The sequence below is a fragment of the Abramis brama genome, assembly GCF_963993115.1.
Source record: "Abramis brama genome assembly, chromosome: 15".
In the NCBI taxonomy this organism is placed as follows: Eukaryota; Metazoa; Chordata; class Actinopteri; order Cypriniformes; family Leuciscidae; genus Abramis; species Abramis brama.
In genome coordinates, this window is record NC_139977.1 from 32,643,196 (window position 1) to 32,659,061 (window position 15,866).

At 37.4% G+C, this 15,866-nt stretch overlaps 1 protein-coding gene across 9 annotated transcripts in view; it reads left to right on the forward strand.

Annotated features, from left to right (window-relative positions):
- Positions 1 to 15,866, forward strand: part of add1 (adducin 1 (alpha)) — a 39,990-nt gene that overhangs the window by 9,311 nt on the left and 14,813 nt on the right. For 5 of the 9 annotated variants that reach the window (XM_084137298.1, XM_084137294.1, XM_084137290.1 and 2 more), the window contains exons 2-10: positions 5,060 to 5,261; positions 6,290 to 6,452; positions 7,339 to 7,490; positions 7,571 to 7,651; positions 7,837 to 7,986; positions 8,948 to 9,091; positions 9,202 to 9,300; positions 10,156 to 10,329; positions 12,957 to 13,304. In XM_084137298.1, coding sequence (XP_083993424.1) covers positions 5,067 to 5,261; positions 6,290 to 6,452; positions 7,339 to 7,490; positions 7,571 to 7,651; positions 7,837 to 7,986; positions 8,948 to 9,091; positions 9,202 to 9,300; positions 10,156 to 10,329; positions 12,957 to 13,304 — 1,506 coding nt within the window. In that variant the 5' untranslated portion in view covers positions 5,060 to 5,066. The remainder of the gene's footprint in view (positions 1 to 5,059; positions 5,262 to 6,289; positions 6,453 to 7,338; positions 7,491 to 7,570; positions 7,652 to 7,836; positions 7,987 to 8,947; positions 9,092 to 9,201; positions 9,301 to 10,155; positions 10,330 to 12,956; positions 13,305 to 15,866) is intronic. The other 4 variants (XM_084137295.1, XM_084137291.1, XM_084137297.1 and 1 more) reach the window with 1 other exon arrangement.

Here is a 15,866-nt window from a genome sequence, read left to right on the forward strand (position 1 = left end):
CAGTGTTAAAGAGATGGATACTCATGCTAAACATGGACAAAGTTTAAAAAAAATATTTTGGACGAATAATGGAGAATTTCTGTGCCGAAAATCGTACTTCCGGGTTGGTACAAGTTTCGGCTGTTTTTTTTCTATCGTGGATCTAATGACGTAGACGAGAGTGGAACTCCTTATATGAGCATTTCTCTCGGAAAAGCGCGCCCGCGCACACATCGACCAGAAGAGAGCGAGACCGTGCACATCAACGCGCTTCAACAGGAAATCATCGGCAGCGCTGCATTGCATAGGTTTTATAAACAAGGCCCAGTTCGACGCCGGATTTGCAGATCGTCTAATGCTTAAGGATGGAGCAGTCCCAACGATAAAGGTTCACGGTCGTGCGTTGGAACCGCAGGCGGTGAGTAAAACTGCTTAAAATGTCTGTGTGTTGTTAGCTATAGGCGCTCCGCCCGGCGCCCACACGGCACGCCTCCAGCCGCTCGTTTTTTTCCGGAAAGACTCGGTACAGCCTATCTTTCTTTTATAAATATAATAAAACTAAAGACTTTTTGGAGATATGAAGGATGCAATACTACTCTATATACTGAAACTGAGTGTTTCACCCCCCCTTTAAACTGATTTGGTTTATTGCGATTATAAAATCGTATAGGCTGCGATTTATTTGTTAAGCGCAGCTTGTCAGTGACGTACGGCTCTGTGATGAGGAGTAAACGCTGCTCCATCTGAAAGCACTACGAGTTTGAGTCGCTTATAACGTCAATTTGAAAAAGCAACACGCGTCAAACATCGTTCCAAACTTGAGAAGCGTTTCAATCTCTGGCTTTCAGATAGAGCAGCTTTTACTGCTGATCACAGAGCCGTACTTCACTGACAAGCTGCACATAAAATAATCGCAGCCTTTGCCAAACCGCGTGCGGTTTCATTTCGATTAATCGTGCAGCCCTAATTTCAACTGCTAGCTGTCAATCTTACACACTGCACCTTCAATAAACTCTGTCTCTTGAGCAGAACAAACACAGTCCTGTAGTCCACCAGTGTTGTTTTGGTTGAGCACTCGCGCGTGCCTGTAGACTGAACACCGATTTCACAAATTCATGTTTTTGTGGTTTGTAGACGAAAAGTGTCGTTTTCAAAAACTTGCATTTTTAGGCCCTCCCAAAAGGCTGTTGTCGTGTAAATGAACAGCCAGAAATGCATACACATTTTGCTAAGTCATGTAAATGCCCTTTGATTGGCTGTTCAGTTTATCGAACATTACGAATATTTGTATAACATGAGCTGCCAGGAATAAAGAGAGTGATCAGCATGATTGATATTGAAAATGGCAATCAAGCGCTGCTTTGTTTTGTATATCCGCAGTCCTTGAATGACCAGTATCGACTGTTGATTCCTGCTGATATAGAGCGTTATTTCCATCCGCGCAGACGCAGAACAGCTGTAGTCTTTGCTGTGTGTTCAATCACAACTCTTTGGCCTAGACACAGCCGACGCGAGTCAACAACACAGTTGGCCTTCGCCGCCGCTAGTTTTTTTACTTCGGCTTGGTGTGTCAGTCTTTATATTTATTGGAAGGATGAAGGGACAACAATTGTGTCTGGACAGATTCTTATTGTACTGCGATTCATTTAGGGGTAAAAGCTTTGTTCGGTCCTAAAGGGTCACTGCCTTTGTCTGCAACGAATGCCTAAAATCAATCAAAAGCACAACGGAAAAACCAATTGCTGCTCTTAGAGTTCAAGTTGGCTGTGGACTCTGGGAAATACTGGAACAAATCGGTTGGATTTTCATGGAAAGTTTGGTGTTGATGGTCACAGGATATTATCAGAAGTCCAAGATAAGGAGAGTATTTTGGTTACAGAGGCAGGAGTGGTTTCCATTTTCCAATCATTGTCTGTTCTCTGTGAGGGGTGTCATTGTATTTCCTTTCTCAACAGGAAGTGAAAGACAACATGCAGGAGAACTAGCGCTCTTTTATTCTCGGATGACTTTTAATTTGTGCTCAAATCCCAGTGTTTATTCCGAATTCTGCATGAAGAGGCGTCTATATCTGAACACGTCGGAGGCCTTTATGTGATTGCGCTGGAAACTAAAGCGTCTCTCGGTGTCTGTGCAGTTACCAAGGAGAGGAACACAGAAGGGCTGCGCTGTAACTCACATCGTGAAAGAGAGTGGGAGGAAACTGGAGAGAGAGAGAGACAGATGCACGGGTGTATTAAGCACTAACTCTAAAGGACGTTTGTTTTTCACATTTGAGTCGAGGTTCGCTGTAAATGCTGCTCCACACGGACTCGTCTCTGAGATTGAGTCACTTATAACGTGCGCAGGCCATCTTCTCAAACTTGTAATGAGAAGCGATTATAAACCAGCTGTTGTCAACAAAAGAGAAGCTTTAAGTGCTTTAAGTGCTCCCTGTGGTTTTTGCAGAAAAATAAACGCTTAACTTAAACTTAGACAGCCATAAATAATAGTGTTGATTACACTTGTACTGTAAAATCAAATGTATTTATGCATCTTAAATTCTCTTTTTATTTTACAGTGAAATGTTACAATAGTAACATTTCTTATTTTGTTTAAAACGTTTAATAGTAATAATAATAATTGTGCAGCCCTACTAACAACCACAGCAGTTTATCGCATTTCATCTGAAAAATCATGATTCACTTTCTTTTTTTTTTACAGTGAAATATTACAGCAGTAACATTTCTTATTGTTTCATATTTTTAATAAGAATAATTTTGCAGCCCTGCAAACAAAGAACAGCAAAACCTGGAGTTTTTAAATCACATTTTAAATCAAAATTTTTATCAGAAAAGTTACAATTAGATTTTTTTCCCAAATCCTTTTGCAGCCCTACCACAAAAATAGAATTAATTGTTATAGCTATTATTAAAGTCTGAATTCTTGCATTGAATTCTTGCCGTCAGGATGCATGAAATGCACTTTTTGTTGTCGTTCATTTTAACTAGCAGCCATTAAGATGTAGAGAAACGTGTTTACATGTTTTATTGTCCTGCTTCTGTACTGATTGAGCGGGTTTAGGCTGAAATGAGGACGAACGGTCTGCGAGACTCCTGGTGTTTCTGCAGACTGAGAGCAGAGCATCTGTCAGGAGCTCCAGGGTTTCATTACTCAATGCTGCAGTTATTTCCTGTGCTGGGGTGAAATGAGCAGCCTGTGCTTGTTGACTTCATGCTGTAATAATGTGTTGCATTGGGCAGTTTGTGTCGTAGGTTCTGTAGCATCAGATACATGTTCATGTGGCTTTGAAACATCAGCTTACAATCAGAAACAAAACCACACTCATGATGACATTAGACGATCAATAATGCCGAGTCAGACAGGCTGTCTCCCTTTCCTTCTCTCTCTTTGCCTTAGTGTCATTGATTCTCCTGCAGATACTCGACACTAACGGCATTGTAATCAGAAATCTGAATGGATTTTAGAATTTTTATCTTGTTTTAACCTTAAAGTCCCCCTGTAGTCAATCATTTTATCCCTTAAATCTCATATTTGATCACCAAAATTACATATTTAAAAAATTTTTCCTTGAAAATATTAATGCCTTAAAAAATTGAATGTAACTCGACACCCTTGCCTCATTTAGTATACGCCATTCTATGAATATGCAAATGAGCCCCGCCTCCACTCACTCACTCAGCTCAGAGATCCACTGGTTGACGATCACACGTTGATCTGATTGGTTACAAGGTAGTTTGTGACGTCAGAAACACCAGCGATTTCAAAGTGTGTTTTTGAGACTGTCTTTGGTTCACTGCAATTTTAAGGAGAAAATACTCAGCAATGGTGTCGACTTATGAACTTACACATGGTTTGTCTTAAAGCAGATTAAAAACACCACATACACACATAAACAACATTCAAATCTGGATTTTCATCACTGGTGGCCTGAATTTATCATAAGAGCAATTGCTTCTGCCATCCTTATTTTTGACTTTTTACTGAGTCTTATTTTCTGTGATGTTAAACTGCATCATGTAGAGCGTAACTTGTTTTGATCCCAGAGCATTACTCCGTGTGGCTGCTAATGATGATGTAGTTGCTGTGACAACAGCAGGATCTGTTTAGGAGCTCAATGCCCCCTTGAACAGTCCCAGTGTCTTCCGTTCTCCTCCTGAACATCATGTTTGTCTTGACTCTGCTTAATGGACTGAGAAAGCGCATTATGTCCAGAGCACTCGATAGTAAACAGCCCGTTATAACCACCCGCACACTCCCGCTGTGCAGCATTCTGTCTCTTATGCCCGTTTAACATGACAAATCTCATGTCCGGATTATATTTCACCTAAACAAGGGGAAATAATATGCAGTGTTTTCCCTAGGATTTTTTTCAAGGGGGTGGTAGACCCCCCAAAACTACTAGTAAAATTTTTAGTAATCAAAAATCATGTCTAATTCATTTTTTTTTTTTTTTTAAGAAACTTGTACAACTTTTTTTTTTTTTTTTTTTTCACGCACATTCTGTGTTGTGTTTTTTCTGGTAATCAAATGAAGACATAAAACATTAATTTAATTTATTTTAATCACATGAAATTAAACCAACTTTTTGTCAAATAACGTGCTGCACAATGAGCTTTACTGCTAAAATTAAAACATGGAAGAAAAATGTATTATTACTTAAAAAATAAAGTTTTGATGATAATTTGTATTTAAATATGTATCTAAATTCTACTATACAACAATAATATATTAGAAAATAAAATACACTCTTATAAAAGAAGTCATAGAGTAGCTTTAAAGTAAAATTTATGGCGCATAGTATGCAAATCCCCCCCCGAACTTTGACCTCTGTTGCATTATTACTGTTGTTACTATTGATATAAATGTCAGATTTTGTTTGTATATTGATTGTTTTTTAAGAAAAAATAAATTAAAATTATTGTTAAATTATTGTAAACAATGTTTTGAATTGATTGTAATCTGAATAATTTTTTTTTTTTTTTTTTATTGAAATAATGTTGTTTGCAATGGATATCGCCAGTGCTGCTGATATAGAGTTGAATCATAAATGCATGCATAATTAAACTGAGCTCTGTTGCAGGTGTGTGATGAACGGAGACTCAGGTGCAGGGGTGGTGACGGCCCCCCCTCCCACCAACCCCCCTCATAAGGAGCGTTACTTCGACCGTGTGGACGAGAGCAGCCCGGAGTACCAGAGAGAGAGGAACATGGCTCCCGACCTGCGGCAGGACTTCAACATGATGGAGCAGCGGAAGAGAGTCTCTATGATCCTGCAGAGTCCAGTGAGAACACAACACACACTTACAGAACGCATGAGCATATACACTACTGAAGTCTCTTCTGCTCACTAAGGCTGCATTTATTTGATCAAAAATACAGTAAAAACAAAAGGTAACACTTTATTTTAGTGTCCTTGTTACATATGTTACATGTACTTACCATAGTAATAACAGTAAATTATGCATAATTACATGCAAGTAGCCCTCAACCAAACCCTAATCCTACCCTAACCCTATAGTAAGTACATGTAGTTGCTTAATATTACACAGTACTTAAATATATAGTTACACTGTAACAATGACACATTAAAATAAAGTGTAACCCAGTAACATTGAGAAATGTTAATTCAATTTAATTCAAATATTTATTATCATCAATGTTGAAAGCCGTTGCGCTGCTTCATATTTCTGGTGGTATACATACAGTTCATTCAGCTCTCAATAAACCCCCTTGTGACTGATTTCTCAATATGCCCAGCAATCGTGTGTGTGTGTGTGTGTGTGTGTGTGTGTGTGTGTGTAAGCACAGAGGGGATTCTGTTTATGCAAGCGGACAGTCAACTGAAGAATAAAGATGCTCTTTATCCAGGCAGAAATTGAGGGAGTGAAGGAACGGCAGCTGATTTTCAGCTCTCACGCTTTTTAGGCCAAGTACCATCAGCGATCTAGTAGTCGCTGTCAGTGTTCCCTCTAATATTTTTCATATCGAAGTCAAGATCAAGTACATTTCCAATGGTTTGAAGGTGCTTAACTTTAGATGCTCACCTTTTGGAAATGGAGCATCTCAGGCAAATAAAAATGTCAGAAAACAATATTGATGTAAATGTACAGAATAATATCTATATATTTTCAGTATTGCAAGTTTTGAGATTCCAGGTTGCAGATCAAGAACCATTTTTAGTGTGTAACTCGTCCCGTACTGTGTGTGCTACAGACATGAATGATTCCTCAAGTCATTTCTAGAATGGGACCGTACAGTTCTGGCTGTAATTGTGTGTGTGTGTGTGTGTGTGTGTTCTCCTGTGTTTCAGGTGTTCTGTGATGAGCTGGAGTCTCTGATCCAGGATCAGATGAAGAAGGGGAAAACCCCCACCAGTTTGCTTGCCCTGCAGCAGATCGCTGACTTCATGACCACCAGCGTTCCCACCATGTACCCCGCCGCCCCGCAGGGAGGCATGGCTGCCCTCAACATGAGTGAGTGTGTGTGTGTGTGTGTGTGTGGGAATCCACTGCGTTAAGTCACTCTAGACTTTGAGCACGGAAACTTTCTACGGGCACTGCAACGATCGTGATGCATCACATCACACTCATGATGTCTTTTTTTAATAAACATAAATCCAACATTTAACAAATAATAAGAATCCAAAAAGTTAAAATATACAATCTGCTCCAGTTTACTGTCATGCCTTGACGTATCGACCTTCTATTCATTTATATACTTGGATAATTTTTATTTATATATTTTTTTTATATTTTCTGTTTTAATTTTTAGTCATGTTGTTGTGTCTGTAATTTAATAGTTTTTTAAAATATGTATATTTCATTTTTATTATTTATACTTTTAGTTACTTTAGTACTTAAGACTTTAATGATATTTTTAAACAATTTTTTTTTTTTTTTTTTTTTTAGTAATTTTGTGTCTTTTTAATTCGATTTTATTATGTAATTTTTTTTCAGTTTGTCATTTTCGTACTTGGTACTAATATTTAAAGCATTTATTATTTTAATTTTCTTTTTTTCTTTTTTTTGTAATTTTGTGTTTTTGTAATTTGTATACATTTTTTAATTAGTCTTTTTTTTTTTTTTTTTTTTTTTTTAACTAGTTAAGCTAAATGAAAATTTGAAATGTTGCCTTGGCAAATAACTTTTATTTAATTTCAGTTAATGTTTATTTTAGTTCAAGCAACGAAAATGTTTTTTTTTTAATGGTTTTAGTTTAAATTAATGATAACCCTGAAAGTGAAATACTACTTTAAACAACAACTTCAGTGTTTGTTTTAAAGAACTCTACACCTCTATATGTTTATGTATTAATGGCAGAACAGTCCTAACAGACGTGCGTGTGTGTGTGTGTGTTTAGGTTTGGGGATGGTGACTCCAGTCAATGACCTGAGAGGTTCAGACTCCATCGCTTATGAGAAAGGAGAGAAGCTCTTGCGCTGTAAACTCGCTGCGTTTTACCGCCTGGCCGACCTCTTCGGCTGGTCTCAGCTCATCTACAACCACCTGACTGTGAGTGTCACCAATATATACAACACATCTCAGGACGTTCGATGTGTGGCAGTACAATTTAAACCCCTCTGTCTCTTCAGGTCCGGCTGAATACTGAACAGGAGCGTTTTCTGGTGGTCCCGTTCGGTCTGCTGTTCAGTGAAGTCACGGCCTCCAGTCTGGTAACCCTGCCTTTATTTTATCCCAGCCATCTGATTGGCTCTCAGAACGTGACTGACATCAGGCTATTAATGCTTACAGATATTATTATTATTAAATGGTGTATTACCTGTAGGAAAATAATTAAAGTTGTTCGGAGCAGCCAGCAGTTGTAACTTGTATTGATCAGCATTGTATGTGTCCTCAGGTGAAGATCAACCTTCAGGGTGAGATCGTAGACCGAGGCAGCACGAATCTGGGCGTAAACCAGGCTGGCTTCACCCTCCACTCTGCCATCTACGCGGCCCGGCCCGACATCAAGTGCATCGTGCATATTCACACGCCCGCTGGCGCCGCGGTACGAGCCGGTTCATGACTAACTCAACAATCATCTCACAATAAACGTTTGGGTCACACTTTCTGTTAGATGTCTTTAACTACTGTGTACTTGCATTGAAAAATGTGTTAGCTACAATGTATTTAATGTGTTTGTTGTATTGCAAAACACTTGATGTGGGATACGGGTAAGGTTAGGGCAGGTTTGCTGGTACGGGTAAGTTTAAGGGTGTGTTAAGGGCTAAGGTAAAGGTCAACGGTGTAATTACATGCAGGTATTTTTCTAAATGTAAATACAATGCAAAAACATGTAAACAATTAGTGCATTATATCAAATGATTCATTTAAATGTTTGAACATGGTAGTTTAAAACGCTTAATATAAAGTGGGACCAACTTTTCCAATTAATTAATTAATTAAATTCAGATCTAAAACGATTGCATAGTCAAATATTAGCATATGGAAGCTTGTTTCCGCCATTGAATAAAAAAATAAAAGGTAATTGCGACTTTTTATCTCACAATTATAAAAAAATACTCTGAATTGCGAGTTTATATCTCGAGTTTATTAAGAAAAAGTTGGAATTATCTTTTAAACTGATTTATTCCATGGCGAATACAAGCTTCCGTAGCATTATTAGCATAAAGAGATGGTGCAAAATTTATTTTTTTTGTGACCAATGAAGAATTAAATGCATCTTGTTTGTTCACATTTCATTCATTTTTATTTACAAATTGCAGCTTTTTTACATGGTATTTGATCATTTAAGTTTGAATTCTGTGTATTTGGATGTGTGTTTCATGTCCCATTTTGTTTTTAATAGATTTAAAATAATTAATTCTTGAATAAATGCATTTTGCAATATTTATTTATGCTCTCATTTCATTGCAATATTTCATGATAATTTTATTTCATGGTATATTTATTTTTATTTTAACTGTTATATACCTTCATATTAATCATTTAAATCATTTGACCTCCAGGTGTCTGCTATGAAATGTGGTCTTCTGCCCATTTCACCCGAGGCTCTGGCGCTGGGCGAGGTGGCGTACCACGATTACCACGGTATCCTGGTGGACGAGGAGGAGAACGTCCTCATACAGAAGAACCTGGGTCCCAAGAGCAAGGTACCATATATACACACAGAGATTAAACGGCTATATCAATTTCTGTCTGACTATAAGCCTAAGCTCTATCCGATGTTGTTTAAATGTATGATTGAAATAATTGTGTTCAGGTGTTGATTTTGAGGAATCACGGTCTGGTGTCTGTTGGAGAAACAGCTGAAGAGGCGTTTTACTACATTCACAACCTGGTCACAGCCTGTGAGATTCAGGTATCCATCAATTTAGCATTTTTAATGTGTGAAATTATTGTTTTCCAGCAGGGCTTTAACCCTGTAAAGCTTGACATAATAATATAGTCAGGAAAAATAAAAAAAATTGTGGCACAAATCGTCTAATATTGTGAACATATTGAGAGAGAAAAAAAACAACTAAATTTTTTATGGCCCAAACTGAGCAAAAATACTTAATTTGTTGTAGTTGCTGATATTTATTTGAACAAAAAGATGATTCTTATGCTTGTAATGTAAATTAATAAGAGCTTTATAACAGCAGACTACTTTCATGATATTATATTATATCAGTCACTAAATCTACCAATAATATGATTTAGTAAGATTATATTTAAATGCTTAGTTTCAAAGTTCTGTAGTTTTAAAACACATAATGCTATGAAATATAATGATGATTGAGAGATGAACAAATAAACCTTCCTCAAAAGCCTGATGATCATATCTGATACTTATGATTTTTCTAAAAAATGATGTATGGATAATCAAGTAAACCAAAGTTTCCTCAATCCATTAAGTGCTCATCTTGAAATATTATCAAAGTTATATTATCAAATATTATCAATATTATCACTATCAAAGTTATTATTTTGTTTACTTAATAAAAATCACTAAAGATTTCACAGGAAATCAAGACACACGAACCACAAGCAAAAAATTATACTAAAGGCCTTTTACCTGCTAAATAAAGGCTAAAATATCAATTAGACGACGGAAGGAATGTAGTAGATTGTGTGCCACAGGTTTTACAGCAAAGTTTTGATCATTTATAGGCCTTAAGTTGATGCACTTGGCTTTATTAGATTAAATGTCAGTGTTTCCGGTCTGAAATTCCAGGTCCGCACCCTCGCCAGTGCGGGCGGTCCTGATAACCTGGTAATGTTGGACCCAGGCAAGTATAAATCTCGCCCACGCCACCTGGAGCCGGCTGGAGACGGGTCGAGCTCGCACCCGAAGTGGCAGATCGGGGAGCAGGAGTTTGAGGCCTTGATGAGGATGCTGGATAATCTGGTAGGCGAGAGAACAAACTCTGTTATTACTTAATCTTTTTTTTTTTTGCTCATTTATTTATTTATTTTTCCTTGGTTTTTAACAACACAACAATGGTACCAGGATCTCCAAAGTTAAAGCTCAAGGGTTTATCTTCCTACAAGTGAAGAAATTAGTCAAAAGTATTGTAATTTCCCCATCGTAGTTTGAAGTAAAATTATTTCATTTTTTTTTTACAGTGCATTTGTTTTACAATATATGTTATTGTCCATAGTCTCACAAAATCCTGTCGGAAAATCTGCATAGAGCAATTTATATTATGGCTCGTTTCCACTGAGCAGTACAGTACGGTACGGTACAGTACGGTACGGTTCGGGTCTGTTTACCATGATCTGGCTAGCGTTTCCACTGCCAACAGTACCCTTACTTGATAGGCGTGGTGTTTCGATCGACGTAATTTTCGCGCGAAGAAGAACATAGTAAACTACAATGGATGACATACAGCAGATCTTGTTCTTGCTCCTCGACATGTTTGTCACAAGAAGACAAGCGCCGACATTAGGCTTTTCTCAATATTAAGTACGCAAAGTTTGTACTTGCCATGTGCGACTCACTCCTACATGCACATGGTACAGCGCGTTCTTAAAAGCGTCACTCAGCTCGCTCTGCTACTCCGGTTATCTCTGTTACTCTGTATGTACAAATTTAAGCAACAATAAAACGAAATATGTTATAAAACACTACTCTGCCTCTTTTCGTTTTCATTTAAATAAATTAAACATTATAGGGACACAAATGTGGTTCATGCGCAACGCATATTGATTATTCACTGCACGTTATACGTTATTCTATTTATAACAAAACGATTTAAAACACAACCCTAACGTTACCTCTTTTCGTTTAAATAATAAAAAAAATTACACATTACAGGCAATATATGCATTTGTACAAATGTTGCAATAAACATCAGTGATAATCTTGTAATAAGAAAATGACAAGAAACCATATTTCTTTTTGTAAAATTTCAGTTTTATCAATAATAGCCAATATAAAAGTTTAAGTAAAAGGTACAAGAAGCTATACAATAAGAAATAAAGCAAACAATTCAGTCAAATGTCCAAATGCTGCGCTAGTCTAACATTACAACAGTAAAGTTAAATACAAATAGCCTATAATATGAAACTAAACTTAGCCCTCAGTCAAAACGATTGACAGGGAACGAATTATATATTCACGAGACCAAAGATCGCCCGTTAGGTCTGCACAAGACGAATTATATCTCATGTTTAACCACTACCGTCGGAGTCATCGGCGAACGTCAGAAGAACTAACTTAGCCGAGGAAAGGCTCATCCAGCCGGGAAACATGAGCGCCGAGCGCCCGCTGATCGCATGGATCTCACAACCGGGGAAAAACAAATCATCTTTATAAATAAACCACAGATTAGAGCTTTAAACAACTACATTCTCGCCTGAAAAACTCTTAAAATTACATTTCGTGACACAGTAACAGTATATTATATTAAACTGTATATAAAAAAATGGCGCTTCTTATGTTGTCATTCCCCTCGTAGCACGCGCAAGTGACGATTCTCTGTCAACCAATCAACGTCCTGCAGTGAGTCTAGCTCCACCTTTTAGTACCGTACCACTGTGCTAGGTACCCCAACGGAAGGGTACCCAAAAAGTGGTACGGTACGGTTCGGCTTTTTGGTACCATTCTCAACTTTTGGCAGTGGAAACGCAAATAAAAGGGTACCGACCCGTACCGTACCGTACCGTACCGCTCGGTGGAAACGCGCCATTATATAGCAAATCTTGGCTGCGTGGTTGTTTATATCGTTGCAAAATGTAAACTATTATTGCACAGCTCTATATAAAGTTGGACATATATTAAATCCAACTTTATCTGCATACATACAGTACACTTACATAAAGCTATATATACTATATAGCAAATCACATCTTTTATTTTGCTGCAAAATGTAATTATCATAACAGAGACCTTTATAAAAAGTTGGATATAAGTATTCAAGTGTTCAACTTTATCTCCATACATATAGTATATACTCATTTTAAGCGATATCTAATATAATAAATCTCAACTGCTTGATTGTTTGTATCATTGCAAAATTTAAAGTCCCCCTATAGTCAGTAGTTTTATCCCTTAAAACTCATCTTTAATCACCAAAATGACATACAGTATTTAAAAGTTTTTTTTTCCCCTTGTAAAAGATTTGTGTGCAATGGTGTCGACTTATGAATTTGCATATAGTTTGTCTTATAATCATATTGTTGTAAGCATATTAAAAACACCACATGGACAACATTAAAAGCTTGATTTTCACCACAGGATGACTTTAACTATATTATCGGCCAACTCTAATCTGCTAAATGCAACTACAGTAGTCAACATTTGAAGTGGATCAAAACCTTTCTTCATCAAAGTTATACATGAATTTTGAACAATACCGTCTAATGTTGTTGACTACTGTAGAGTATATCATAAACACATCATGATTTTCTGTAAAGCTGCTTTGAAACCGTGTGTATTGTGAACATATTTGACTTGATTGGGTCTCTCTCTCTCTCTCTCTCTCTCTCTCTCTCTCTCTCTCTCTCTCTCTCTCTCTCTCCCTCCCTCCACAGGGCTACAGGACTGGTTATCCGTACCGTTGCCCGGCGCTGCGTGATAAAGCTAAAAAGTACAGTGACGTTGAGATTCCCGCTTCAGCCACGGGCTACTCATACGCCGAGGACAGTGACTCGGGTGCGCGCTCCCCGTTAAAGCACAGCTTTCAGCGGCAGCAGCGGGACAAGACTCGCTGGCTAGCCGCCGCGCGGCCCGACGAGTCGGCGGAGGAAGGCCAGGACGGCAGCGGTAGCCCCAAGGCGAAGACTAAGGTGTGGACGAACATAACACACGATCACGTGAAACCCTTGCTGCAGTCTCTCTCGTCCGGTGTCTGCGTGCCAAGCTGTATTACCAACTGCTTGGTCTGTGCCAACCTTATTGTTCATAGTTTAGAAACGTACTGCTACAGAGCCAGAGAGGGCGGCTGGTTAGCACCCCGACACCAGGGCAAAAAAACACCCCCTTACTCATACCCAAGCGGTTTAGGGCGTGTATGCCTTTTTCTTCGAGTGAAATGTTTGACAACCAAAGAAAATTGTCCTTTAGACTCGTTTCGTCCTGTAAATATACAGCTTTTTTCTCTCGGCTGACTTCTTAAGGCAAGGCACTACAGGTGAATAGGGAAAAACCATTATCATAACACACCCTATGATATCTATTATCCATTGTGAACAAAAAAAATTTGTGTTACAAGTTTTTTTTTATGTTTAACATATGCAAATGAAGCATAATCTAATTAAATATGCGCTAATTTGCATACATTTCTAGAATAGAAATCTGAACATTGGATAAAGCCATGTTGAAAATTCTTGTTTCATTGACGTATTAAAGTCAAAGTTTTACATTTCTCTTTTTATCACTCCATAAATCAGAAAATACTGTCAACAAGCCAGAAAAAAATCATTTGCACCAAATATATATTAACAAAGCCCAGTGCAAAAACCTTCAGAATACAGATAGTAATTGACTTACAGCCTGTTATGATATGTATTGTAATTGAAATCTTAAGATGCAAATAGATGAAGTGCAATAAAATAAACACTTTGTTTAGGGTGTTTTCTTTCCACTAGTTTGAAACGACACTTTATGGAAAGCTAAATAGGCCAAAATCTCAAATTTGATGAGATTTAATTTTTTTGCTTGTGGTTCTTGTCTTAAGATTCTCACTGGGTTTGATCACTTGGTCCAGATTGCATTTCTTTAACTTTTTAACTAACCTATTAACCTTAACCTTCTGTTCTGGATCTTGCTTGCTCTGATTTCTCTCTAAGCAAGTCTGTATGTCAATCACAGTGTCAGGCTCCTCCCCCTCCCTCACGATTGGTCGAAGGGGTGTCAGGGTTCTCTCCGGCTGCTCAGTGCATGCTGTGTTGCATGATTGATCAGATGCATTGTGGATCTTCTCCTGGGGGACCAGGAGGGTGTGGCATGTGCGCAAAGTGGGTGTGGCTAATCCTTTCTGCTGCTATGGATTTTCCTCCCGTTTCTGTTGTTGTTTGTTTCATTTATTGCTTTATTTCGCACCTCTTGTATTGTTTGTGTTTTAATGGAGCCGTTACTCCACATGAACGGTTTCCTCAGAGCAAACCAAGTAACTATCGCAGGAAGCCTTAAAGAGAGACATTTGTGTGGATAATGTACTTACTGTGCACTTAGATGCAGTGATGAAGACAGCAAATACTGGAGTACAGTAGAAGACTTACAGTATGATAATTTATGAATGCTCTTTAGATAAAAGCCTGTCGCATTGGAAAGCTTTGGAGTGAACGGATGGATGAATCTCACAAAAAATGGTCATATTTCATCTAAAAATAATATAACAGAAAATATGAAATTCTACTTTGCATAGAGAAAATAACTTTTTTTTAGGACCGTTAAGATGAATTTCATATTGACATTATTTTTAATTATAAATTCTATTATCTTTAAGTTATACCTTAAAAAAAAAAAAAAATGGTTTACTGATATTAAACGATTTTAATGTAAGGTCAGATATAGATTTTTTTTTTTTTTTTTTTTTTTTTTTTTTTAAGAAAATCTCTATAAAACATTCTATATTTTTTCTTTTCATATTTTTGCTACTTTCTTTCTTCTGTCTGGTATAGCTTTAAATTACTAACAAATCTTTGTGTTTGTGTGAAATATGAGAGTTTTTATTTTTTTGAGTTTCACCTAGACTGCAAATGAAAATGCTTCCAAGAAAATAACAATAATTTTTAAGGCAATCAAGGAATATCAGAGAAAAGGCAGATTTTTGCTGCACATTCTGTGGGAGAAAAAGCTCGGCTGCTTATAATTCTGGAGTTGTGGCTTGCTGTTTTTATGACTCCATGTTTTTTCCTTAAAACGCTTAAAAACATTTGTGTTGGCTTTTTAATTCCTCTTTTCTATTTTTATGAGTTTCCTTTTCTTCTTTCTGAATTGGATTTACCTTTTCCTGAACTCTTCCTGCGCATGAGTGTATTTTAACTTTTCAAATTTCAAAATCATCCTAAAAAGAAAGGAAAAATCATTGGTTCATGAGTGGTTGTTAACTCTCCGAACGATTGTCTCTAGTTGGGGGAGAGCGTGTTGTGTTGTGGGGCTCTAAACGTGATCAGTGAGTATTTCATGTTTACGTGTTCATCCCATGTGCCCCGTTTCTCCAGCGCCCATACGGAAACCCTTCCTCATGACTTTATTTCATTTTGGTAAAAGCAAGAAACTCATTGGCTACTCATGCTATTCTTATCCAGGCCAAACGCTAACAGTCTTTGCTTCAGAAATATTTAGTACTCGCTCTTCATCTTTATTTGAATCCATGTATCAGAGCTTTTGGAGTAAACCTCTGAAACTTTAAGCTGAAACTTCATAAAATTAAGTTCATCTTGTACGTTTTAAGAATAGTTGGGCTTAATTCTGTCCTTCCTCACAGAGTCTGTGTG